Source organism: Abramis brama (assembly GCF_963993115.1).
Source record: "Abramis brama genome assembly, chromosome: 4".
NCBI lineage: Eukaryota > Metazoa > Chordata > Actinopteri > Cypriniformes > Leuciscidae > Abramis > Abramis brama.
The window spans coordinates 17286259-17312977 of record NC_139966.1 but is presented as its reverse complement, the minus strand read 5'-3'; the positions used below and the strand labels follow the sequence as shown (position 1 = coordinate 17312977).

General features: G+C 37.7%; 2 protein-coding genes across 2 annotated transcripts in view; one reads left to right on the top strand and one right to left on the bottom strand.

Moving 5' to 3' along the window:
* The window catches only part of LOC311082084 (uncharacterized protein), a gene marked incomplete at both ends in the record, with an annotated part of 257684 nt that extends 253894 nt beyond the window's left edge, over window positions 1-3790 (bottom strand). Inside the window, one exon of the mRNA XM_084112828.1 lies at window positions 3334-3790. Coding sequence (XP_083968954.1) covers window positions 3334-3790 — 457 coding nt within the window. The remainder of the gene's footprint in view (window positions 1-3333) is intronic.
* The window catches only part of LOC311081730 (membrane-spanning 4-domains subfamily A member 8-like), a 352363-nt gene that overhangs the window by 196374 nt on the left and 129270 nt on the right, over window positions 1-26719 (top strand). The window lies entirely within an intron of this gene.

The following is a 26719-nucleotide window of genomic DNA, read 5'->3' as shown; positions in this document are numbered from 1 at the left end:
ATTTACACTCTGAATCGTCTTTTTCCTCCGTTCTCTCTCTCGTTTTGTAAAATGGCTTTTTCTTAGTGATGGGTGGATCGATCCTGAAGTATCGATACTATCGATACTGACGTGGTATCAAAAAGGATCGATCCTCACATAAAAATATCGATCCAAATGTGTTTTTTTTACCAGTAATTTTTTATTAATTTAGCACGCAATTCAGTGCGTAAAATAAGCTTCTAAGTGGAAAAATAAGTGAATGTTAGCGGATAATTGTGTAGGATAGAACTTTTTCTCCTAGTCATCTGGATACAAGACGAAACCAATCAATCACAGAGAGCGTTCGATGCTGGTGCTTCGCTGAGCTCACAGGCCCAGTGCGTTTGGGAAACGAAGCCTTGCTTAGATGACAGAGAAACAATCGGGAGTTATTTCGCAATAAACAAACCAAAAGTGTACATAACGGTTCAAAATGTTGACGTCAGTAAGATCTTTTTAATGAAATTAATATTTTTATTCAACAAGGATCGATGCATTAAATTGATCAAAAATGACAGTCAAGGGTTTTTCACTGTTAAAAAAAATCTACTTCATATAAATTGTTCTTTCAACTTTGTTCATCAAATAATTCTGCATAAAATGTATCATGGTTTCCACAAAAATATGAAACTGTTTTCAACATTGATAATAATAAGAAATGTTTCCTGTGCAGCAAATCAGCATATTAAAATTAATTCTCATCATGAATGGAGTAATGATGCCAAAAATTCAGCTTTGATCACATGAATAAATTACAGTTTACTATGACATAGAAAACAGCCTATGTTAAATTGTAATATTACAGTTTTTACTGTATTTTTGATCAAATAAATGCAGAAGAGAATTAAAAATCTTACAGACCCCAAACTTTTGAACAGTTGGCTAGTACTAGTACTAGTAGTAGGCTAGTATTATAATTAGGGTAGTTTTGTAAAAGTTACTGACTAATTATAGGCGAGTTGAGAGCACAAATCACAAAATATTTAGGCCTAGTAGTCATGAAAACGTATTCAGATTTAGCATAATGATGCATTCACCTCATAAATCATGACACACTGCTCTAGCACAGGAAAGTGCATACAAGTTAAAGTGCGTGCTTTTAAAATGAAAAAGTATTGGTATCGGTATCGATATCGGCGATACTGGCCCAGTATTTACTTGGTATCGGATCGGTACCGAAATTTGCAGTATCGCCCATCACTACTTTTTCTCAATTATTTCACTCGTCACGGAGAAACGCCCTCTAGTGGAGAATAGTAGTTACTACATTTTTCCTTCAAATTAAGAGTCTGTTAACTTCATACATTTAAAGGGGTTACACACAAAACCATGGAACTAAGCAGAGGGCCTAATACACCACCTAAACAAAAAAATAACCACACATCTAGTATATATGATGTTATTTTGCCAGCATCTAAATTGTGTGTGTGTGTGTGTGTGTGTGTATATATATTGGTGTAAACTGTTCATGGGTGTATATGCACTTCAGCAGTCCTTTCAAAATAAGAGTCATAGGTCACAGTCTAAATGTGACAACATATATTGCTACAATCTTGGGATTTCATAATTTCACTCTAAAATGATTTCATCACTTTCTTTCTTTCTGCGAACTTGTGTGAATGTGTGTGTTTATGTGTTAGGTATTCGTTTTGTGTGTTAGAATAGTTAATAAAGTCTCGTTTGTATTAAAAAAAATAAGTGTCTTAATAAACCGTGCTAATAAATAGTATTTTTTACTATAGTTTAGATATTAATATCCGCTGAGCTGATAGTTACTGCTCGCGCTGGACGACTCGTTTGTTTGGCCGTAAAATAAGTGACTCTTTCAAAATTCTCAATAAATTAATGATTTCTTTTGAGCTTAATTGACATGTTTCCCTTACATTGCCCATCCTAAGAAAATTAGGCCCAACCTTCTGGAAATTGCCATCATTTTAATCATTTTACTTGCAAAAAAAGAAAATAATAATTCACACACAACAAGTTGCAAAATCCAGGTGGGACTGATAAATATGAACGTCTCTTTATTCTCTTATAATTTTATGTAGGATGAAGAGATGCAGATCAATGATCAATAAGAAAGTACACTTAAAAAGATATTACTTAACATTCTAGATTTAATACTTTAACAAAACACTTGAGTCACATGACATTCATGGGTCCTGTCTGTCTCAGTGATGAAACTCTTTATACAAAGTCACATGAATAGACTTTTATACAGTAATCTATTGCAAATTTCAAACACACATTAGTCCTCATTAATAAAGGTTCATATGTTAATGACTCTTCATGATTTTCATCTTAAATCATACGCTGAAGGTTCAGAATTATTGGAATCATATTCTGCAAAGCTCCTGTTATCTTAAGGGAAACAGTAGGAAACCACTGAAAGTGCTGTGGTTATACTGGCTATCATATATCCTCCTGCCAGACCAAAGTCTCACATAGACAACATCTCCAACCTCCAGGATCAACACAACTCCATTAGAAGAGTTTAAATAATCCTTAGCCTGATGAGCATCTGCTGAAACCACACGCTCTCCATTCTTATAAATGGATGCAGATGATCCAGTTGGGCCAACACCAAATACAGAGACTCTGAACATGTACGCTCCTTTCAGTGGGGCTGTGAAAACACCTAAATCAAATAACAAGAGGTACAGAATCAGCTGTTTCCTGTTTGATTTTATTACCAAGCACACTGTGTAATAGTTTTGAAAGTTTGCAGATCATTTAATTCTCTTATACACATTACACAACTGCAGAGAGGTCTGAATGGAGCAGAAGGGTTTTCATTACTATAAACTGAGTTTTATGACTCCATTTTATTAATTAATTATTACCTGTAATTGGGTTGTAGGCGTTCCCTATGTTTGTGAAGACGTTCTTGTAGGTTAGTGTGATTTCAGTGGTAAAAGGACCAATATATCCAATGCCAGATTGCATCAGTGAAGCTGAAAAAGCTATTTCTCTGTCTGTTATTGAAAAACATAAACAATATTGCAATTACAATTGTGATATTACTGTATTACACTGAGAATGTATACACTGAATTTAACATCATTCAAGCACAGTTTCACCTCTATTTTCCTTTCTCAACTCCTCCACTTGACTCAGAGTAAGATTTGAGATTTCTGTGAAGGAATAAAGATTCTGTTAAATGACATTCACACTGATTATTGTAATAGATAGATAACACAATTTACACATTATACATTCAATTTTACACTAACATTTACACTATGCAATGTATTGCATTGGTGTTTTACTTTGAGGATCATTGATAAAAGAATGAATGTTTTGGTGAGGTACCATCATTTTTCTTGTTCATCTCATCCCTCAGTTGCGTCTCTAAATCTCTGATGTTGGCGGTCAGTTCTCTGTTGATGGTTTTCTGCTCTGTAACGGTGGCGGTCAATTCTCTGATGTTTGTTTTCTGCTCTGTAACTGTGGCGGTCAGTTCTCTGATGTTTGTTTTCTGCTCTGTAACTGTGGCGGTCAGTTCTCTGATGTTCACTTTCTGCTCTGTAACGGTGGCGGTCAGTTCTCTCAGCGCTGCATGGATGTCAGTGAAGAACAGATGGTAGTTTTGTTGGCTGTCAGTTGAAGCTTCATCTCTCAAAGTGTCTGTTTGAGGTGGATTCTGTCTTCCGTCCTCAGATCTGAGCTGTTGACTGATCTCATTCTCATTGAGTCCTCCATCTACCTTCTGCTGTACGACACACACAAAGGTTTCCAACAGCAGCAGTAAACATACTAAACCCTTCATTCTTCACTGATGTTTGTTTCCAGCTCTTGCTCTTCATCCTCACAGCCTCTCATGTTCCTTTTATAGTGTCCTGATTTACTGTCTTTTGTACATGATTTACATTGCTCCAGGAAAATAAGTAGTTCAAGTTAATTGTTAATCATAATCAAAGGGATGTTCCGGGTTCAGTAGATGTTTATCTCTATTCACAACATTTGTGGCACTGTTGATCTCAACAGAAAATAACTTTGATTTGGTTTAAGCCTTGTGGCTTTACTTTTGAAACAGTGTGTATTTTAATGTTAACTGCTTGGCCCATTTACATCAATTGTAAGTGCCGGACAAATATTTTTTTTTAAATAAAGAGTTGACATTAATTTCTGTGATGACTGACTTTATGCCACAAATGTTGCTGATGGAGTTTAACTCCACAAAATTCCTTTAAATGTTATTTTCCCCCCTCATGCAACAACATCCTGTCACGGTACAGTGTGTGACTTGACTCATTCAGCAGCTGTGGCAACTTGTCAGCTGATAAGGTTAATCTAGCCTGAGCTCACCTGTTGATTTTGTTACCCTATGAATACCTCAGGGTTTGTGTTCATTCCCAGGAGATGACAGAATGCATTGATACAAAAAAAAAATATTTAACATAAAAATTTAACAGGTTAAATTGTTCTCTGATATCTACATAGAAGGTATGTGGCTTAGGGAAGAGCAAAACTTATTTTACATGTTTTACATGTCCATTTACAAGCCTAGGATTTGTCCCTAGAATGAAATGGGCTGTTATTACCTGCTGTTATTTTTATTTATTTTTATTTTAAATAAACAAACTAGATGCATTGTCAAATGACAATCGTTTCTACTTAAGTGGTGGAGAAGGTCACGTTAGCTAGAAGGAGCGAGTGAGCTATCTGTAAGCAACCAAACTAACCTAGTTAGCTCCCAATTTATGTGTTGCTGATGAAAAATTGGCTAAATTATAATACTACCTAACAAAAGGGATTGATATAGATCTACATTTGTATTTTGTAGATTTATATGACAACACTGGCCGGAAATAATATTAACCTCTGTGTAAATTGGTCGTCATACTGTTTAGTTATCTATGCTCGTTACTTGGAGCTTGCTAGTTGGCTAAGGTTACCGTTACTGTACTAGCATCTTGCGTTCGATCTCGACAACACAGGGTAAGTTATCGTTAATGTTGTTAGCTCACTATGAAACTTTCAATTTAAACAGAAATGGCTTCAACAGTCAAGAGGTGGATAAGATCACTAATGTTAATTACTGCTTGCAGTAGGGGTTGTAATGGAAATATAACATTAGTTGGAATTGCCCCCTTCTTCAGTATCAAATGCTGAGCGTTTGCCTGCTATTGTCCCAGGTTAGAAAAACTGTCAGTGGTGAAATGGGCAGAGCAAACTAACAACTTTGAAATAAAATGGTGTGGTATCCTGCTATAGATAAACATCAACCATGCCTGTTCACAGTTCTGTTCTGTGGGAAAAAAATGAGAAGTGCTCAAATCCGCTGCACAGCCTTGAGCATAACATTTATATCCATGATCTGCCATTTTCACTATTGTCCTTGCTTGCTTCTTCACAATACCTGCAGAACTTCTGATGATTCGGCTGTGCGGGTCCACGTTAATACTGTCTGGCCTATAACATGGGCTGGTATATGCACATTTTGGGGGCGTATATTTTAATGATCCTGACTTTAACGTCACAGTTGATGCCCTTTTTTCAGTGGTCTTTTGCAAACACGAGATTTACATATGAAGGAGGAAACAATGGTGTTTGAGGCTCACGGTATGTCACTTCCATCTACAGAACTCTTATTATTCAACTATGCCAAGGTATTCTGTTCCATTCTATGTCTAAAAAAAATAAAATAATTATATATACATATATATATATATATATATAATTTTTTTTTTTTTTTTAATGGTTTTTAAAATTTAAAACTGGCTAAAATACTTACTAATGAGTTTTCCCCTTCTATTTATTTTATATTGTTATTATTATTAGCCTATTATTTAAAAAGAATCACAAACAAACCATTGTAGGTTTTTGTAAAAGTTTTAACTACTGTAACGTAAACTCGTTGCAAGTCCACGGTAATCCTCGGTATAAAATATTACAGTACACGATATAAACTTAAAATATAACCTGCATGCACAATAAATTAGTAACATTTATTTGCATCTCTCAACAGAAAGGATTTTGCAGGTTTTAATCAAATGTAATGTAATAGTCATTAAAGCATACTATTTCCATTACATGTCTCAGGCTTACATAAGTATCGTCAACTCACTCATCACACCGACTCCAGTTTTACTTGTTTTGTTCTTTTCTTGTTTCATGTACAGTGAGGAAAATAAGTATTTGAACACCCTGCTATTTTGCAAGTTCTCCCACTTAGAAATCATGGAGGGGTCTGAAATTGTCATCGTAGGTGCATGTCCACTGTGAGAGACATAATCTAAAAAAAAAAATCCAGAAATCACAATGTATGATTTTTTAACTATTTATTTGTATGATACAGCTGCAAATAAGTATTTGAACACCTGAGAAAATCAATGTTAATATTTGGTACAGTAGCCTTTGTTTGCAATTACAGAGGTCAAACGTTTCCTGTAGTTTTTCACCAGGTTTGCACACACTGCAGGAGGGATTTTGGCCCACTCCTCCACACAGATCTTCTCTAGATCAGTCAGGTTTCTGGGCTGTCGCTGAGAAACACGGAGTTTGAGCTCCCTCCAAAGATTCTCTATTGGGTTTAGGTCTGGAGACTGGCTAGGCCACGCCAGAACCGTGATATGCTTCTTACAGAGCCACTCCTTGGTTATCCTGGCTGTGTGCTTCGGGTCATTGTCATGTTGGAAGACCCAGCCTCGACCCATCTTCAATGCTCTAACTGAGGGAAGGAGGTTGTTCCCCAAAATCTCGCAACGGTCATCCTCTCCTTAATACAGTGCAGTCGCCCTGTCCCATGTGCAGAAAAACACCCCCAAAGCATGATGCTACCACCCCCATGCTTCACAGTAGGGATGGTGTTCTTGGGATGGTACTCATCATTCTTCTTCCTCCAAACACGTTTAGTGGAATTATGACCAAAAAGTTATATTTTGGTCTCATCTGACCACATGACTTTCTCCCATGACTCCTCTGGATCATCCAAATGGTCATTGGCAAACTTAAGACGGGCCTTGACATGTGCTGGTTTAAGCAGGGGAACCTTCCGTGCCATGCATGATTTCAAACCATGACGTCTTAGTGTATTACCAACAGTAACCTTGGAAACGGTGGTCCCAGCTCTTTTCAGGTCATTGACCAGCTCCTCCCGTGTAGTTCTGGGCTGATTTCTCACCTTTCTTAGGATCATTGAGACCCCACGAGGTGAGATCTTGCATGGAGCCCCAGTCCGAGGGAGATTGACAGTCATGTTTAGCTTCTTCCATTTTCTAATGATTGCTCCAACAGTGGACCTTTTTTCACCAAGCTGCTTGGTTTCCCCGTAGCCCTTTCCAGCCTTGTGGAGGTGTACAATTTTGTCTCTAGTGTCTTTGGACAGCTCTTTGGTCTTGGCCATGTTAGTAGTTGGATTCTTACTGATTGTATGGGGTGGACAGGTGTCTTTATGCAGCTAACGACCTCAAACAGGTGCATCTAATTTAGGATAATAAATGGAGTGGAGGTGGACATTTTAAAGGCAGACTAACAGGTCTTTGAGGGTCAGAATTCTAGCTGATAGACAGGTGTTCAAATACTTATTTGCAGCTGTATCATACAAATAAATAGTTAAAAAATCATATATTGTGATTTCTGGATTTTTTTATTTTAGATTATGTCTCTCACAGTGGACATGCACCTGCGATGACAATTTCAGACCCCTCCATGATTTCCAAGTGGGAGAACTTGCAAAATAGCAGGGTGTTCAAATACTTATTTTCCTCACTGTATGTGGTGAAGTGGGAAGCGTCGAATGGATCTGAGACCGTGAGAGATCTGGCAAGTACCTTTTATCATTATATTTAAAGCCTTAACTTATTACAATCAATCAGGGGCGGTTTCTTCATTAGGGCGATTGGGCGACGCACCACCAAACTGTGAAAGGGACTTTTTCAATCACATTCACAATCTCATTCAACCACAGAGTTACGCTAGCCGTCACTGTCTCTGGATATAGTCCAGTCAGCGTCATGTCACGTTCTGTGGAGTACCGCCTCTTTTTGGGCGATTTCACTCTGGCTGAGAATCGCCCAGAGTGTTCCCATAGACTTACATTCAAAGATGTTTTTTTTCGAACTGCAGGCACTGCAATGCATTCTCTATGGGTTCCGGGAGGCAAATTTTTTTTTTGCAGGGTGGTTGCGGAAGACTCATTAGGGAAGTCATCCCTGATTGGTCTTAACCCCAGTGACGGGTAGGTTTAGGGGCGGGGTTGGGGTAGGTCATCACATAGACCCCAGTGACGGGTAGGTTTAGGGGCGGGGTTAGGGGTGACTTCCCTAATGAATATTAATGAGTCTTCTGCAACCACCCTGCAAAAAAAAAATTCGCTTCCGGGAGGGCTCGCACTAACGTGCTTACGTCATCATACGTATCCTTAACTTGTGCAGCGATTGGTGGGAACAAACATACACTATTAAAAATCTTTAAGATTAAGTGACAAATAATATTTGAAAACAATTTTGAATTTGAACAACAAGAACAAATGAAACACTACTTTAATATCTTTATCAAATGTGATTAAAAAAAATACAAATAAAAAAGAGAACGAGAGCGAGAGCGACTGTTAGGACATCTCGCGAGTTGAGGCCAGTTGAACTTGAACAACGTCATGGCGAACGCAGTTAATTCTATCGTCTGAATGCACTGGCTATGCTTTCCATGGAGAGGGAACTAGTCAGGAACATGCCTTTAAATGAAAGATTAATTGATCACTTTGCTACTTTGAAAGAGAGAACAGCAAAATGTCAGTACAAGTAAGCAGTGTATTAAGCGAGTAATGTGATGTAAGCAGTGTAATAATAGTGAGTAGTGTAACTAGTGAGTAATGTGCAGGGTTCGTACGGGTGCTTGAAATCCTTGAAAGTGCTTGAATTTTGATGTGTTTAAAGGAACACTCCACCATTTTTTGAAATAGGGCTTATTCACCTTCTTTCCTACGTTTAGATAGGTGGGCAAATGCATTTTTGTCTCAGTGCATGCATTGTTTTAGTTTGACAGGGTCGGTGCTAGCTTAGCTTAGCATAATGAATGGAATCCTTTGTTGCCAGCTAGCACCGACCCTGTCAAACTAAAACAATGCATGCACTGAGACAAAAATGCATTTGCCCACCTATCTAAATGTAGGAAAGAAAGTGAATAAGCCCTATTTCAAAAAACGGTGGAGTGTTCCTTTAAGGTTTGAAAAGTGCTTAAATTTTGGATAAAATGCTTGAAAATGTAACTATATTTCTTTCACAACAAATATTTATCTGACGGAATAGTTTGTTTATTAAATGGAGAAATAAAATGTAGCCCTTCAGATTCAGAGCGATTTGTGCTACGCTGGCCAGAGCAAGTACGTTAGCGTAAATAGTGAGTTATGTGATTTCAGTTGTTTCATTTGTGGAAATTCGCATCTTGGCTGGGCTTTTTTGAATTGATTTTGACTTACTGCTGAATTGTTAACACTCATAGAAACAAACAAGGAGATTTATTTATTGTAAATAAATATTTATTTATTTGTTAGTATATCACTTTATTTTTCATTAATATTAAAGTAGTGAAGTTGCCTTTACATGCTTAAGCTGTTAATGTATCCATTGCATGGGTGGACCTTATCCTTATCAATCATCCAAACATTTGCCCCCCCTGAGAGATTTTGCAGGAGCCGCCACTGCAATCAATGGATATAAAAAGAACAACCATGTTAATAACTAAAAAGCAGAATCGTCTGATTCTCAGTAGCAAATGTACTATTTTATTTCTTCATTGGATGAACTGGCTGGTGAATTGATGGAATTTTAACCTCCAATAAAGAAACAATAATTCATCTTTTATAACACCATTTTTTTCTGGTTGGTGGTCTATTGGTGAGTCTAGAAAGATTATTTTTGATATAGACAAATTATTAAGTCTTTATATACACAAGGAAGCTTTTCTGTGTGTGTCGGCGCGCTCTGTCGTTAACGGCCCAGCGGCGCGCTCTCCGTTCCGTGTATGTGTGTGTGTGTGTGTGTCGGCGGCTCTGTCGTTAACGGCTCTGTCGTTAACGGCCCAGCGGCGCGCTCTCCGTTCCGTGTATGTGTGTGTGTCACGTGTGTGTGTGTGTGTGTGTGTGTGTGTGTGTGTCGGCGGCTCTGTCATCAACGGCCCAAACGCTTCAATCATGTACCGAGCACTGGAAAAGTAAAGTCCACTCAAATAACGTGAAATTCTGTTTGCTGGTATAGCCATGCTGGGCAGCAATGGTAAAATTACCTGCTCTGATCACATGCTCTGGTAATAATAGCTTTGTAGGACTATATTTTATTTTGATAATTAGTTAAAAAAAAAAAATAATAATAATAATCTGTTAAATTGATTATGTTGATTGATTATTGAAAAAAAAATATTGATATTGATGTTTAATATAGGGCTATTTTCTGTTCCTTTTTTCCCCCTGTGTTGTTTAATTAGGTGATTCTGAGTTAAAAGGAATAGTTCACTTTAAAATGAAAATTCTGTCATCACTCACCCTCATGCAAAACCTGTATGAATTTCTTTCTTCTGCTGAACACAAAGGAAGATATTTAGAAGAATGTCAGTAATCAGACAGTTTCTGGGTCCCATTGTCTTCCATAGTAGGAAAAATATATACTATGGAAGTCAATGGTACCAGAAACTGTCTGATTACTGACATTCTTCTAAATATCTTCCTTTCTGTTCAGCAGAAGAAAGAAATTCATACAGGTTTGAAACAACATGAGGGTGAGTGATGACAGAATTTTCATTTTAAAGTGAACTATTCCTTTAAATATTGATGATTACAAGCTTGGGGGAAACGCAATTAATTGCAATTAATTACAGAAATTGTGCAATTAATTAGTTAATTTTTTTTAATCGATTCCCAGCCCTACAAATAACATAATAATTTGTTGCATAGACTATCTGAACATTATACTTTTAATGCTAATCTTTTAGAGATGAACTGATTAATCGGCTAGTGACAAGAATTGGCCGATTTTCACGTGATTTTCAGTCTGACATATGCCGATTCAAATGCACTCGGGCGCGCATGAATAACATCGCGCAACATCAGCATCACACATGCACACAGAACGCACATGTAGGAAATCTTGTGAATTACCCCTCATTTACACTGCACACGTGTGCGGTGCATTACGTCTGCGACAAGGTTTTATTCCGTCCTCCAAGCGGTGCCAACTCACACCAGGAGCATTTAGCGACTGGATGCACGAGACCACGTGATTTGCCTGTCCGACGTGTTTTTTCTTGATTTTTGGGTTTCTACCATACAGTCTATGGTTTCTACCAAGGATATTGGTGTGTAATACGTTTGGGAGTTTGCACAGGGTGTTTATTTTTTTTTAACTTTTATTTTGTATTTCCGGTGCGACTTGGACGCGCGTCCGTCAGAAATAGACTAGGCACCCATATTTAGCGAAGCGGCGCAGAGAGCCGCTTCTGGGAAGCTTCTGAAACGCGCCGCGTCGCGGCCGGTGTAAACACAAGCATTGACTAGAATGGGCGCGATCAGCTCCGGTAGCCGTGTCGCAGCCGTAATGTGCCGCAGACGTGTGCGGTGTAAATGACGGCCGTTTCAGACCGCGAGCGGCGCGTGAGCAGCGCAAATTTTTTTCGCCGTGCATGTTCAGTGAGTGCATTCACACCGCGAGCAGGAGCAGCGCATGAGCATTAGTGAAGCGGAGGGTTTCGGCGCCGAGTCTATTTTTGCTGCGCTGCTCACGCTCAATTAAAGTGAAAGCACACTTTTGATGGACAAAATATATATAAAATATTTGTGTGTGCTGTAAAGTGGTTAGAAAAAAATGAAATCAGAATCGGCTAAAATCTGTATCGACAGGTCAAACTCAGTGAAAAATCGGAATCTGCCTTGAAAATTGTAATCGGTGCATCTCTATAATCTTTCTGATTGGCTGGTATCAAACACCATCACATAATCTGATGTTCACCTAGAAGTTTTATTTATTTATTTCTACACGTGCCGTAGTATTGTCGATGGGTTCAATAACACATCCTAAGGGGGGCCTTGGCCAGAACCTAGTGGTATTTGGGGGGCCTTGGCATGGAAAAGTTTGGGAACCCCTAATTTAGAGTATCACTTCATTAAAAATTGAAAAAAATATTTAATATTTTGGTGATAACTCAACCAAAAGTGAAAAATTCTGTCATCATTTCCTATCATTTACATTACGATTTATCGACATTCTTTTACAGAAAATTAAATATATTTTTAAGAATGTTTGGTAACCAAACTGCTTTTGTCCATAAATATATCCAAATAGCAATTCAGATGCAGCTTCTGAAAAAAAAAAATTCATGGCGATTGATTGATTTATTCTGGGTTTTGTTGAGTGGAAGGATAGTCATTGATCCATATGTGCTTTCTTTCTGGTTTTTCAACGGCAGCATCTTTTTATTTACCTCTGTAACATTATTTCATGAGTACTTTTAAAATGCTGACTCTTAATTTGGAGGGGATGAACCATGTGATTAAACTTTTTAAAAGAAACTTAAGTTTAAGTAACTTAAAATTTAAGTAACATTGAACATGCCAAACTACAGCGAGATGGATGGGCCAAATATTGTCCTACTGTTTTAAATCAAACAGTAGAGGTGTGGCCATATTACTTCACAAACATTTGCCCTTTAAGTTAGAAATAAATGATTAAAGATAAAGATTTCTCTACGGAGAAACGGTCACATTAGGCTCTGTGTATGCCCACAATTCCTTTCAAAATATATGTATACCTCCTTGTTAAGGGATCAGGCATCCTGTTCCAGCTCATTTACTGTTCTGGGTGGTGGTGACTACAACTGTGTCATCAATGCTGACCTTTGACTGTAAACCGCCTCTGCCAGAAAGCCCAGGCCCTTAAGAGACCTCTGTAATGATCTTAACCTCCTTGACATTTGGAGAATTTTACACCCCGAGGATAACGATTTTCATTTCTATTCAGCCCCACTCAAGTCTTTTCAAGGATGGATTCTTTTTTTCATCACGATTAGTGTTGGATAGAATTATATTGTATGATATTGGTCTAATGTCCATCTTAGATCACCCCCCTCCCCCCTAATAATGCATAAAAAAAAAAAGATTATCTGAAAACCAATGATTCCCCAAATGTCTGGCCTTTAATCTTATGGGAGATGGGCAAAGCTTTTTTAAGAGGTGCTGTCATCTCATATGCTTCGTCATTAAAGAATGAGAGTATAAAAAAGCAGGTAAAACTTGAATCTAAGCTTGCAGGCTTAGAATCTAGGGTTAAAGACTCACCGGATAAGCATTTGTACAAAGAAATACGAATGACAAGATCTGACCTTCACCAACTTTATAAGCAACAAGATAAATCCTCCTTAATTTTTGCATTTTACACAATGTATGAAATAGGAAACAAACTGGGGAGACTGGTTAAAGGCAGGCAAACACACAATAAATAAGCTTATAACAGAATATAATTCTGTGAACACTTAATTAGTGATCAGTTACACTACCTTTGACCAGGCAAATATCTTATTCTCAAAAATAAAATAAAAACAAAAACAACTGCAGATGAGTGCTCAGCATCCTATTTCTTCAACAGTGATGGCACTGCTGTGTATGTGCACTTGGATGAGTGAAATGGAGAGCACAAATTCTGAGTATGGGACACCAAAAAAGAAAAAGAAACCAAGGCTGACAATCTCCAAACTACACGTACCAATCAAACCCGGTGGTTTTGCCCTCCCAAGGTTTAGTTTCTGTAACTGGTCTTGCCATCCTAGAATCCTTCTAAACAGAGGCCTGTTGCACGAAGCTAGCTGAAAAACTCAGTTTCAGAGTAAGTTTAGGGTTGACAAATCCAGATAAATCTAACCTGGTTTAGATCAGGTTCAGCGGTCTCACAAAGCTCTGTATAAACATTCTCTGTCTGTCAACTCGGGTTTAATCCAGAGTTTGCGATTAACTCTGAAGCGTGAAGTGACACGTGCGGCAAACAGCCAACCATAAGATTCATGATGTGAATCAAAGAAATAGGCCTAATAATTATTAGTTTCACAAAGTGCTCAAATGAATATACGTTGTTTAAAAGCATTATATATGAATGTATGTATTATAATTATATTAATTTAAAAGCTAAGTTTAATAGTACTTGTCAATTAATATAATAATTATATGAGTACATTATATTAATTAAAAGTAATTATAATTTATAGAATATTAATATAATACATAATTAGCAGCAAAAGAGTGAAAAAAATTATCTGTGAGCTCGTAAAACAGCAAAAAATCGCACCGTGTACGCCAGCCTTTACATGTGTTTCATTACCATCATGCACATCATTTAATTATTCCAGCTGCTGTGAGAAAAGGCTATAAATGATCCGCCATTTGCAGCATCCTCACATGTAGCCTACTAAAGGCGGGCGGACACGGTGCGATTTTTGCTGTTTTACTGTAAGTTCGCAGATCTTTTTTTTTTTATTTGGGAGAAATCGAGTGTAAATCGGTGATGGTCGCGGCTCGCAGCGTGTGAGAGTAATTACGAGCCGAGCCGAGAACGTTACGAGCACCTCCCGACCCCCGATAATTTTTAAACATGTTTAAAGAACATGTTTTAAACATGTTTAAAGTCGGACGATTTTCACCAGCATAGGCTGTCCCCTATTCCTAAATCATACACAACCACAGGCTAGATCGATGGGGCTATACTCAGTGGCAGCAACCATACAGGCAGTGCACATACACACACACACACACACACACACACACACACACACACTTCTCTCTCTCTCTCTCTCTCAAAGTTTTTATGTTGAAAGGAATGGTAACTGTTCTCTGCTTTTCAACAATTAATTTGTACACACATTTGTCATTTTTCTATCTGAAGCTATAGTTGCCTGCAACATTGAAAGCTGAACGACAAGCTTGTATTTCCCGCGAAAACCCACCAGTACCACTCAAATTAGAACATGTCATCTCAAGCTTACCGGTGTGAATTGGGCTAAGGTAAGGTGATAGTTTTGAACACTCGCTGGTTATGTACTTGCTCAAATTCATGTTGGATAATTTTTAACCAAAAGTAGTTATGGACTGCAGATTTAAATGATCTTTTGCGGGTAATTTGAGGTAATGTATCAGTTAAAATAACATTATCTACCAATTAGCATAACCACTTATAGTATACAAATTGAGCGACAGTCATTTTTACATCACGTAACGATATGGAACGTAACACAACCTTCTAAAATAAATTTATATTATAGATGTATTTTATATACCTGGATGTATCATAACTGTCACAAACTTAAAAATTAAGCTGCTTTTGTTAATCTCGCAAATTCACCTTTTACTGTGAAAACATAACTTTCCAATTAAGCATTACACAACACTATAAATATCTTGGGTTGATACATTTCATACACGTTTGACATACAAAGCATATTCACAAACTAGTAAAATTACTTCTGATCATTCCTGAGAATGAAAGATTCATTTGAAATGACTGAATAAAGCAGATCAGAGTTTAATGTCTGAATGTCATTCTTCTCATTCTCATGTAAGGACCACCCATTGGCCCATCGACGGAATCCAACGGCCTGGCGAAGGAATAATGCGTGTATGTCTTTTCAGCGCTCCAGTGAAGTTCACTTAATTTATCGGAATTTAGTTTTAGTATTATTTTAGCTCTATGCGTAATCTGACTGAATCTGACAAATTTAGATCGTATTTCTTATTAGAAAATGGTCATAAATATTGATTATGAATTAATTTATAATAAAATCTTTGATTATTCTGGGCATCTCATAATTTCAAATATTCGTTCACTACGGACGCCACGTCGCGAATGTGCGCTCACGCTCACAAACTAACCAGTCCTGAAATAGTCAGAGGGTGCAGTGCAACTATTTTACTCTAAGAGGGTGCTCACTGCAGACCCGTTGGTGTAATTTATTAAAATAGTCAGGGAATAGTCAGAAATCGGAAGGTCTTCCTAAGATGTGCCCCATGGTCCATTCAAAGTGCCTTCAGTTTGATCTATCCTGGACAAAGATTTGCGGAAACACCAGACTACACATTAGTCTACTAAAAATAATGATTTCTGAAAAATGCAGAATAAATCAAGATGTAACATTTACTTGTCAGGTAAAAATGTGTAATGCCAATTACACAAATAACTGATTAAAAGCCAGTTCAGAGATAATAAATACATGACATCATTCACTCAAAGATGACTCTAAAAGTAAGCAATGTACTGACAGAGGAAAACACTGAAACAGCACTGTATGGGGGATGCCTGGAAAAGGGTCCCAAAGACTGCTCTGACACCTTGTCTTAAATACCCAGACTAGAACAAAAAGGGGTTATACAAATATTGTTTAGAGCTGTTTGGGCCAATCCATGTCCCCCAGGGGGTAGCACCTGGTTTCGGGAGATATCGTAAAGAGATATCACCCAGAGATAGGGTTGCCAACTTCAGAAAAGAAAAATGCGGGACAATCGTGGTTCTTTACAGGAAAATAAGGGACACTCAAAATATTTGTAGCTACTGTAGGCTATCACACAGTAGGCCTATATGTCATTTCAGGTTTGTATGTGTTTAACATTTTCTCAGATATAAACACATTTGTTTTGCTTAACCTATTCATGTACAATTTAATTCTAAAACTAATTTTAAGGTCACAAAAAAAGTCACATTAGGCCTACACACAAACCATAGTTCAAAATAATAGCATTTATCTGAAATAGAAAGCTTTTGTAACATTATACACTATTTTAAAGAAAGTCATAGCATACTTTTCTCTCAGGAAGATTTCATGTTTTCTTGCGTGGCTGGATGTTGGACTCATAAACAATAATCACGTTGTTTGAATTCACCAAAACTGATTTGCCGAAATCAAAACCCGGCCGGACAGTGAAAGGGATTTGCCGTTTGCTCGAGTCCGGAATCTCCGGATCGAACCGGGAGCGACCAGACAGCAGGATTCTGTTCGCAAATCAAACAATAATTTGTCCCAAAAGAATATTTAAATCTCAATTTAGAGTCAGTGGTTAGATCAGCGTAGCAGTCTATTTAATCGGGACAAGGGAGGTCCCATACAGGAAAAATAAATAAGACCCAAAATACGGGACGTCCCGGCTAATTCGGGACAGTTGGCAACCCTACCCAGAGAGGAGAAACAGGATTCTCCTAAGTTCTCAATCTTTCTCAAATGATGGTTGTTGTAATCTAAGGCTTCTATACTCATTGATCTAGCTGTGGATTCTACATCTATACCGTCATGATTGTGAGGAGACCGGGAACGTGGTGTTATGCATGTCTTCCATCTCATCTCACTAGCACAAGTTAACGTTCCTTTTGTATATTGTATAATAAGTTGTATATCATAAGCATGTCATCTCTGTATGTTTTGCATGAAAACAAAGATGGGAAAAAAAAGTTTACGTACCTGCAGCGGCACTTACGTCAGCTGTTTCCGAGCTGAGGTCAATAGTTTAGCAATAAAGTAATTTGCAGGTTTTCTTCCAAATACTGAACTGAAATGCCTGTGATTGGCTACAATATTTAATGCTGCAAAATCACGACGTAGACACATTTGCAGTGCTGTTGAATTCATGTCACGAATACAACAACCAGATTGCTTTAAATTACTTGCTTTTCTCTTTTATTAAAAAATTACAAATTTTATGTTAAATGTAGTAATATAAATCTGTTAATCCTACAATAAAAATATACGACCTGAACAGGCAGCCAAGGTAAGGCAGCCGCCACACACTCCAATAACCAATTGACGCCCCTTGTCCTTAGGGTAACGCAACTGGTTTCTGGGGCCTTGTGACTACCCTTGTACATTTAAAATTCTTAACCCAATTTATCCCTTGTAATCTTCTTATGTATTTGTATACTTTCATTTTGAATAAATGTAAGCTACATTATTTCTATACTTATAATCAACATCTGTAAACCAATGATTTTGTGTTTTAATGATTTTGTTCTCAATGCTTAATGGGAGTGTAGTTCATTTTTTCATTAACGGGTCATTCAGTAGTTCTCCAGTTAGAATTATAGCATCACTCTTCTTAATGTACTTTCAGTACAATCAACTAGTTACAGCAGTGGTTCTCTACCTTTTTTGGGTCAGCGTCCCCTATCCATTATCCAGGTAGTCTGTCGCTGCTATGCAACCATGAACTGCGCTCTCCATGACATGATGACGAGGATATCAGCAAAGGATTAATTGATTTCCAGCCCTTGCATTAGCTTTACTACTAGATATATTTATTGAGATGAGAAATAAAAACCTGCTCTGTACAGCTATGATCAGCTGTTCAGCTGAGCTTTCAATGTTGTTACGGAAAGGCCGAAGCTGATCGGTTGTTTTTTGTCACATGACCTGCTGTGCGCTTGCGGCAAGTTGAGGCAGTTTTTTTTTTATATCCGTTTGAAAATATAGTTAAAATATGCCATTATAAACTCGTAGGGGCAACAAATGAACTTCCGACTCCCTCCAATGCCAATCAAAGTAGATGGGCTGTCACTGGACAGTAAAAACGACAGTAGGCTATACGGTCATTAAAGCGGTAATGTTTGTTTTTAGGTTTTATTATGCATTTAGCAGAGTACTGCAAGAAGCTGCTTACATTAACCTTACTTTCGAAAAAAAAAATCATGATTTTTCATGGAAAATTATATTAGAATTGTAGGCCTAAAATACCTTGGTATCAGCTTGTTTTCATCAATGGTATAATTAATACAATTACAATTAATTTGGTTTGTCATGATTAATTTGTGTTCATAATCAGTAAAAAAAAAATCTTCTTACAAGAATAAACACATATGAACAATTAAATTATTATGGTATCATTAATTATTTTTTAACTATCTTGAAACTGTCCAAGCAGCGTTTCGCGCTCAGATGTGACGGTGGAAACCCGTTTAATCTCACCGGTCACAATTGTGACCGTGTCTTTTTTCTTATTTATGGAAGCTCTAAGAGTTTTGTTGTTGACTCTGGGCAAGAAATTCAACTTTTAAATGAAAAAATAGATTGTCTTGATTAAAATGTATCAATATCATGTGACTAGTGTGAAAGGTCACATGACCAGATCAGTTTACTTCCTGCTTAGTAAGTAAGTAAAACACCTTAATTAACAAACAGAACTATCATATTTTGTACATATATTCTTAAAAGGGTCTACTACTCATATATTTTAAGAAAAATACTCCTGCATATATATTTTGCTCATAAGAGGTGTAAATTTGTTAATGGTCACAATTGTGACCAGTAGTACAACACAGTGTTTCAATTGAAACCACAGGTTTTAGCTGTTAATCCTAGTTATCATTTGTTTATTTTTACACAGTTTAAAACTATCAGATGTGTTGGACCTCCTAGATGTACGTGACCCCCCAAGTGTTGTGTGCAGCATCACCGTCATTCCTACACTCGAAAAAGAGACAATTGAAAGTGACTGTGATAGTGATGCCTCAGATTGGGAGCACCAGGGTGAAACGGGCCATTTACCAGGTAGACTATTGAATGGTGATGCAGAGGTGAACTATCTGGAGGATGAGACAGATGTTCACGAGAACCAGTTGGTGTGCCCCAGATGTCTACAATGAAGCCATCTCAAATGCAATGAGAAGGAATCGCTTTGATGAGATAATGGCCTCAATCCATCTGGTGGATTACTCAGAGGCCACAAACGACCCTTTCTACAAAGTACGGCCCATCTTCAGTCCACTGAATGATGCCATACCAAAAATAGTTATCGGTTGACGAAAGCATGATACCTTATTATGGCAGGGATGGTTGCAAGCAATTTATCAGGGGCCAACCAATCAGGTTTGGGTATAAATTGTGGAGCCTTTCATCACCTAAAGGGTACATGTATCATATGGAGCCCTATTGCAGAGTGCACACACATCTTCCTGAAACTGGCCTAGGACAGGTCCCAAGTGTAGTCCTTGTTCTAGCTGAACAAGTGGAAGTTCCTCCAGGGTGTAACTTTGTACATGACAACCTTTTCACCTCACTAAGCCTCATTGATGAAATGACAAAACGAGGTTATGGATGTCTTGGCACTCTGAGACCGTGCCGCCTACATGATGTCCCTTTCACAGATGTGAAGAATTTCCAAAAAATGGCTCGTGAAAGCTCTGAAGTCCTTACACAGGGGAAAAAGTTACTGGTACAGTGGAAGGTTAACAATGTTGTAACCATGGCAACCAATGCTGCTGAGAAGTATTCTGAGGTGACCATAAACAGGTGGAACAAAGAGAAAAAAAGCCTATGACAAAGTTCCACAGCCCATGTGTATCCTCACACACAACCAAAACATGGGGGGCGTGGATCTGCATGATCTTCAGGTGTCAAGATACAGGACTACAATAAGGTCAAAGAAGTGGTGGTGGCCAATCTTTTCTTGGTCCCTTCAAAGTGCAGTAGTGAATAGCTGGTTGTTCTTCAGAGATGTTGTTGGTAGTGAATATGATCTCCTGGCCTTTCAGCGATCTTTGTCCCTGGGTCTCCTAAAAAGATACGGAAAACTACCTCTTGGCCATGGCAGAAGAGCTTTGATTGCAAAAACTGTCACTCAAGATTCTGTAAGAAGCGATGGAAAATCTCACTGGCCTGTGAACACAGGGAACCGTTTCCACAGATGCAGATGGTATGACAAGCACACTGTATATGCATGTGAGAAGTGTGATGCACCTCAAGCTTTATCATGGAGTCTAACCAATGAGCTGTGGTCTACTGTTTACTCAAATTTGTTTAACCCTCTGGGGTCTGAGGTGTTTTCTGGGCCCTGGAGGTGTTCTGACATGCTCTGACATTTGTGCTTATTTCTGTTACTTGTGACATTTCCATGGCTAAAGTCTGATTACACTATATTCAACACAAACTCTCTACAGTAATATGTCAGCAGCATGTATGTAAAAGTTTGTAGTTTTGAGAAAATTACGTTTATGTGTGGTTTGTGAAAAAACAAAAAATATTGTCACTGAAATAAGGTCATGAAACCCATACTGACTTTTTGTTCACAAGACTTTTGACTTTTGGAGTTTTTGTTTCAAAACTATTTGAAAATCATCCTGCATGCTCATTCACATAAAACAATATATTTATTTAAAATTTGTAAGACATGTTTTGTGTAAGAAAGCTCTATGCAAGTGAGGAGATGTGAATCATCATGAATATTGATATGTTTCACACCTGAGAAGACAAAGACCCTCCCCTAATGGCCCTATCAAGTGGGACTGTGAGGGAACTATAAACAAAGAATGTGGAGAGATTTAAAAAAGAATGGCTTTTTATCAGGCTATATGTATTTACAACAAAACATATATGACACATGTGAATCGTGCGCGCGTGGGTGTGTATGAGTGTACACAAAAGTAGACAATTAACAGTCAATTTTGAATGATGTATAAAACTTACCTGTTTGACAAAAATAAACGGAGTTATTTGAGTATTCTGCACTCATGAGAAAAAAAGAGAGTTGATCACGCTGGCGCGACCACCGACCCCAGGTGGTTAATCATAATCAAAGGGATGTCTCGGGTTCAGTAGATGTTTCTGTCATGCTGATAGAACGAGGAAGCAATAGCAGGTGCAATAAACTCTTTATTGGAAACACAGATGAAACATATAAGGCAACAAACACTGGCGGGTGATGCAGGGACCTCGATGGTCAAACACGGGTGAGTCTGAGCTGGTGCAGAGTGAAGTGATGGTGATGGTGATCTCCGGCGTGAACAACGAACTAAACAACGAACAGGAATCCAGGAACGAACACCACACGATCACAGAACGGGGAACAGGAACACCAGACAGCAAGACATCAAACAACGATCTGACAATGGAGAGGAGAAAACAGTGAGTATTTAAGGAAGTGATGATGAGTCGCAGCTGGCGCCGATAATGCAGGTTTGCAGATAACGCAGATAACGCCGAAATTGCAGATTGATGAATGAGCATGATTGCTCCGGCCACACCCAAAGATCCACGCGACACACACACACATACACAAATAACAAACGCACGAGACAAAAAGAAAGCAATGCATTCGTAAACCGTGACAGTTTATCACTATTCACAACATTTGTGGCACTATGTTGATCACAACAGAAAATAACTGTCTCAAAGTTGTTGTTTTATATATATTTATATAGATCAGCGGTTAGCATCCTTATGGGACGGATAATCGCAGAAGCACGTAACTCTGGTCATGTGAATGGATTGTCAGATCTGTGCACCAGCGCAGGTTAAAATCTCACACTTCGATAGTATTTATAGCACATAACTTAATAAAACAGGCTGTGTGACTGTGAGGAATGATTACCTCAAAATGTACATCCATATGCAAGTTTGCAAGTATGCTTTATTTAAAATAAATACAGTGCATTAGCTATTGTCACGTGCCAGTGATTTTCCTGACCTCTGATATATTTCTGACCTCTGATATAAATGGTCACATGACTCTCTGATATCCATGTGCATATTTTACAACAGTTACCAGGATTACCATCTTAAGGAAAAGAGGAAACATTGGATGTTAATTTACACCAAAAAAAAAAATGTATGTGAAGTTTACATATATAATGTTGAAGCCTAATACTAATAAAACAAATGTTGCTGATGTAGTTTAACTTGTGTTTAATCCACAAAATTGCATTTAAGGTTATTTTCCCTCCACATGCAACAAAATACTGTATCAACAGAAGTAGAACTGAATCAATGCATGGATTAATAAATACAAAAAAAGTAATTTGAGGACAGAATCAATTTTATTCTTTCCTTGCTGTTACTGTACAATTATATACAAAATATTCAGAAGATAACAGACTATACATATGAAACTCACAATTATTCAACACAAAACTTGTCAAGTTAATTTCATGTATAAAAACAGTAAATGTAATTATTAACCTGATTTACAACTTTGTTTGTACAAGAATGCCCTAGATTTTGGGAAACTGGATTCATGCCCTTGCGATAAAGTGTACAATAACTTGTTTTATGGTACCATAATGTGAACTGTTGTTTTGCGGTGTGTACTTTGATCTTAACACCTTTAATCTTATTCTTTATTATTCTCAGGTTAGATAAAGTAAATTGAGTCTGGCCTAAATTATAAGAATTTTAAATTACATTCAATTAAATTCATTTTAATTGGTAATTTTTCTTTTTATAATAAACAAAAATGTAAAGGCAAATAAAACTTAATTAAAGTATAGACTACAATAATCCTGCTTTGAATCAAAGGTGTAGTCAGCTCTGGGCTTCTTGTCTTCAGCTCTGGGTTTCTTGTCTTCAGCTCTGGGTTTCTTATCTTCAGCTCTGGGTTTCTTGTCTTCAGCTCTGGGCTTCTTGTCTTCAGCTCTGGGCTTCTTGGCTTCAGCTCTGGGCTTCTTGTCTTCAGCTCTGGGCTTCTTGGCTTCAGCTCTGGGCTTCTTGTCTTCAGCTCTGGGTTTCTTGTCTTCAGCTCTGGGTTTCTTGCCTTCAGCTCTGGGTTTCTTATCTTCAGCTCTGGGTTTCTTGTCTTCAGCTCTGGGCTTCTTGTCTTCAGCTCTGGGCTTCTTGGCTTCAGCTCTGGGCTTCTTGGCTTCAGCTCTGGGCTTCTTGGCTTCTTGTCTTCAGCTCTGGGTTTCTTGTCTTCAGCTCTGGGTTTCTTGTCTTCAGCTCTGGGCTTCTTGGCTTCAGCTCTGGGCTTCTTGTCTTCAGCTCTGGGTTTCTTGTCTTCAGCTCTGGGTTTCTTGCCTTCAGCTCTGGGTTTCTTGTCTTCAGCTCTGGGCTTCTTGTCTTCAGCTCTGGGCTTCTTGGCTTCAGCTCTGGGCTTCTTGTCTTCAGCTCTGGGTTTCTTGTCTTCAGCTCTGGGTTTCTTGCCTTCAGCTCTGGGCTTCTTGTCTTCAGCTCTGGGCTTCTTGTCTTCAGCTCTGGGTTTCTTGTCTTCAGCTCTGGGTTTCTTGTCTTCAGCTCTGGGCTTCTTGTCTTCAGCTCTGGGTTTCTTGTCTTCAGCTCTGGGTTTCTTGCCTTCAGCTCTGGGTTTCTTGTCTTCAGCTCTGGGCTTCTTGTCTTCAGCTCTGGGCTTCTTATCTTCAGCTCTGGGTTTCTTGTCTTCAGCTCTGGGTTTCTTATCTTCAGCTCTGGGCTTCTTGTCTTCATCTCTGGGTTTCTTGTCTTCAGCTCTGGGCTTCTTATCTTCAGCTCTGGGTTTCTTGTCTTCAGCTCTGGGCTTCTTGTCTTCATCTCTGGGTTTCTTGTCTTCAGCTCTAGACTTCTTGGCGTTGGGGGTTTAATGATGTATCAGTTTTTCACTTCAGTCTTTTATACTCCTGTTGTTTCCCACAGATGTTAGGTATAGGTTAGGTTAGTATCTTCTTGATTAACATAAGTTGTAACTTTCCCGAAGTTTCCACGATCCTTCTCAAGGTCTCGCAGGTGCAAGCTGTCCACCTCTTCGTGTCCTTGAACTCCAATAACCTCAACAAAGATGGCTGATTTCCTTTTAAGGTTCTAGGAGTAGTTCTTTGTGTCCTTGAACACACACACACACACACACACACACACACACACACACACACACACACACACACACACACACATAACTAACAATTACTGTACATCTCTGCCAAAACAGTATAAGGCATTTCTTTGAAACAAAAAAAATAAAAAAATAAACAACAACATTGTAATTAATACATAACTTTGCCTGCTTTAAAGGATTTGAGAATCTTTCCTTTTACACTCATGTTGAAAGTAAAAGTGATTGTAACTTAGGTTATCTAGCGTTCAGGTTAAATCTAATGTTTTACTATCAGTTCTAAGAAAGGCTTTTAACTTTAAAGAATAATAGGTTAAAGAATAACAACAACTTTAATGGAGTCAGATTAATTAAATTGGAGTCAGATAAATAACTGAATTATGCAATTCATCCTTGAACTGTTTTGTTCCGATTATTGGTTAAAAATAACACAAGCTTTCAGCCTTACACTATAAATAATTAGAGTTAATAATTATATGTGTGTTTTTCTTCTTCAAATGCAAGTATATCATAAGTTATGGGAAAGTGGAAGAATCAGCACTTTCAGTAATGTGTACACCGACATCTACTGGACTGAAATGTCTGAATTTGTTGTGTGGTAAGATTGTTTTTTTATTTGCTTTTCTTCATCATAGGTGCCGCCAGGGTGTGTAAACCACCATAAAGTATATAGTGGTAATATGAAAGTATATTTTTTGACGTGCAAATGTAAAAATGACATTCAGGCTGTTAAACAGGCCTGCAGTAAAATCTTCAGATCAGACCCTGAACACACACTGATTCATATCACACAAAGAATGACTGCAAATAAATAAATAGTTCATTATTTCTGAATCTGGATTTATTCAGATTGGGAACCACAAAAACTGGAAAGAAATGATATTACTTAATGTAATTATTGTCAAGCTAATGTGTGTATTCACATGTATTCTCGTGTGTGGTGTTGGTGATATGGCGCGGCAATGGGGTCGATTTCTCTCCTTTCGCTCTTCTTTTTTCTCTCTATTTCTTTTGCCTTTATTGAGCAAACAAAGGTTGTTCTCACAGCTGGTACGGTGCGCAGTTTGAGAGCGCTGAAAAACCTTGTTATGACTGGTAAGAGACAGCCTTCAAAGAGAGAGAGAGTCAGCACACGACAGGCTGCACACCATCCCTGTTTGGCGTTTCTGTGCACTGTAAACCCTAATAAGTTCACAGAACTCAAAATTTATTTTGTAACAGATTACACAAAAATATTTGAGTGATGTTTTTAAATGTTTTAAGTTTACATAAAGTAAAAATTAAATTTCCAGTTGCCTTAAATTATCTCAATGTTATCTTATATTGATATTCCTCAACTTATAATTAGGGAGTAATTCACTCAAAATTTTCACTATTCTTCAACTCATATAATGTGTGAAATACACTTAAAATTTTCACTATTTTTCAACTCAAATAATGTGTGAAATACACTCAAATTTTTTACTGTTTTTCAACGCAAATAATGTGTGAAAAACACTCAAAATGTTCAATATTTTTCAAATCATAATGTGGGAAATACACTTAATTTTCAATACATTTCAACTCATAATGTGGGACATACACTTAAAATTAATTCTAAACTGAAATACTGATGTCGGCCCACTAATCAGCTAATAATGTTAGAAAACATGAAAGTGACACCACAGTGACAGTTTAACAACTTTTTTTATTTAACACAATGCGCTTTTTAAAAGGCATTAATTAAAAGAGCAGCAGTCAAAAAGTGCTTGTGATAAATTAAAACAAAAAGGAAATGACTCCATAAAAACAATGTTTTTTAAAGTACAATAAGTGTTAATAATAAAACATTCAAATAAAGTACGGGTCGTACTTCAACTGGCAACATCACATTAGTGCATCAAGGTATAGGCGATCAATGTATTAAATCTGAGGTAGAAGAGGCAAACAGTGTCATATCTTAAATCTGAGGTAGAACAGGCAAATTATTACATTTGTAAAGAGGGGGTAAAAATCAAAAACGTCCTCAATACTCAACAAATAATCCATTCTGAGTGATTCACTCATTAAACAAATCATAGTTCAGTGTCAGTAGACGCCCTTTCAATGGTTTGTTGTCCTCAAGACACATCACAACTTTTTGGATAAATGTGAACGTAAGCTCGAGATTCTTTGGGTACTGTAGGTCTAGTGCAGGGG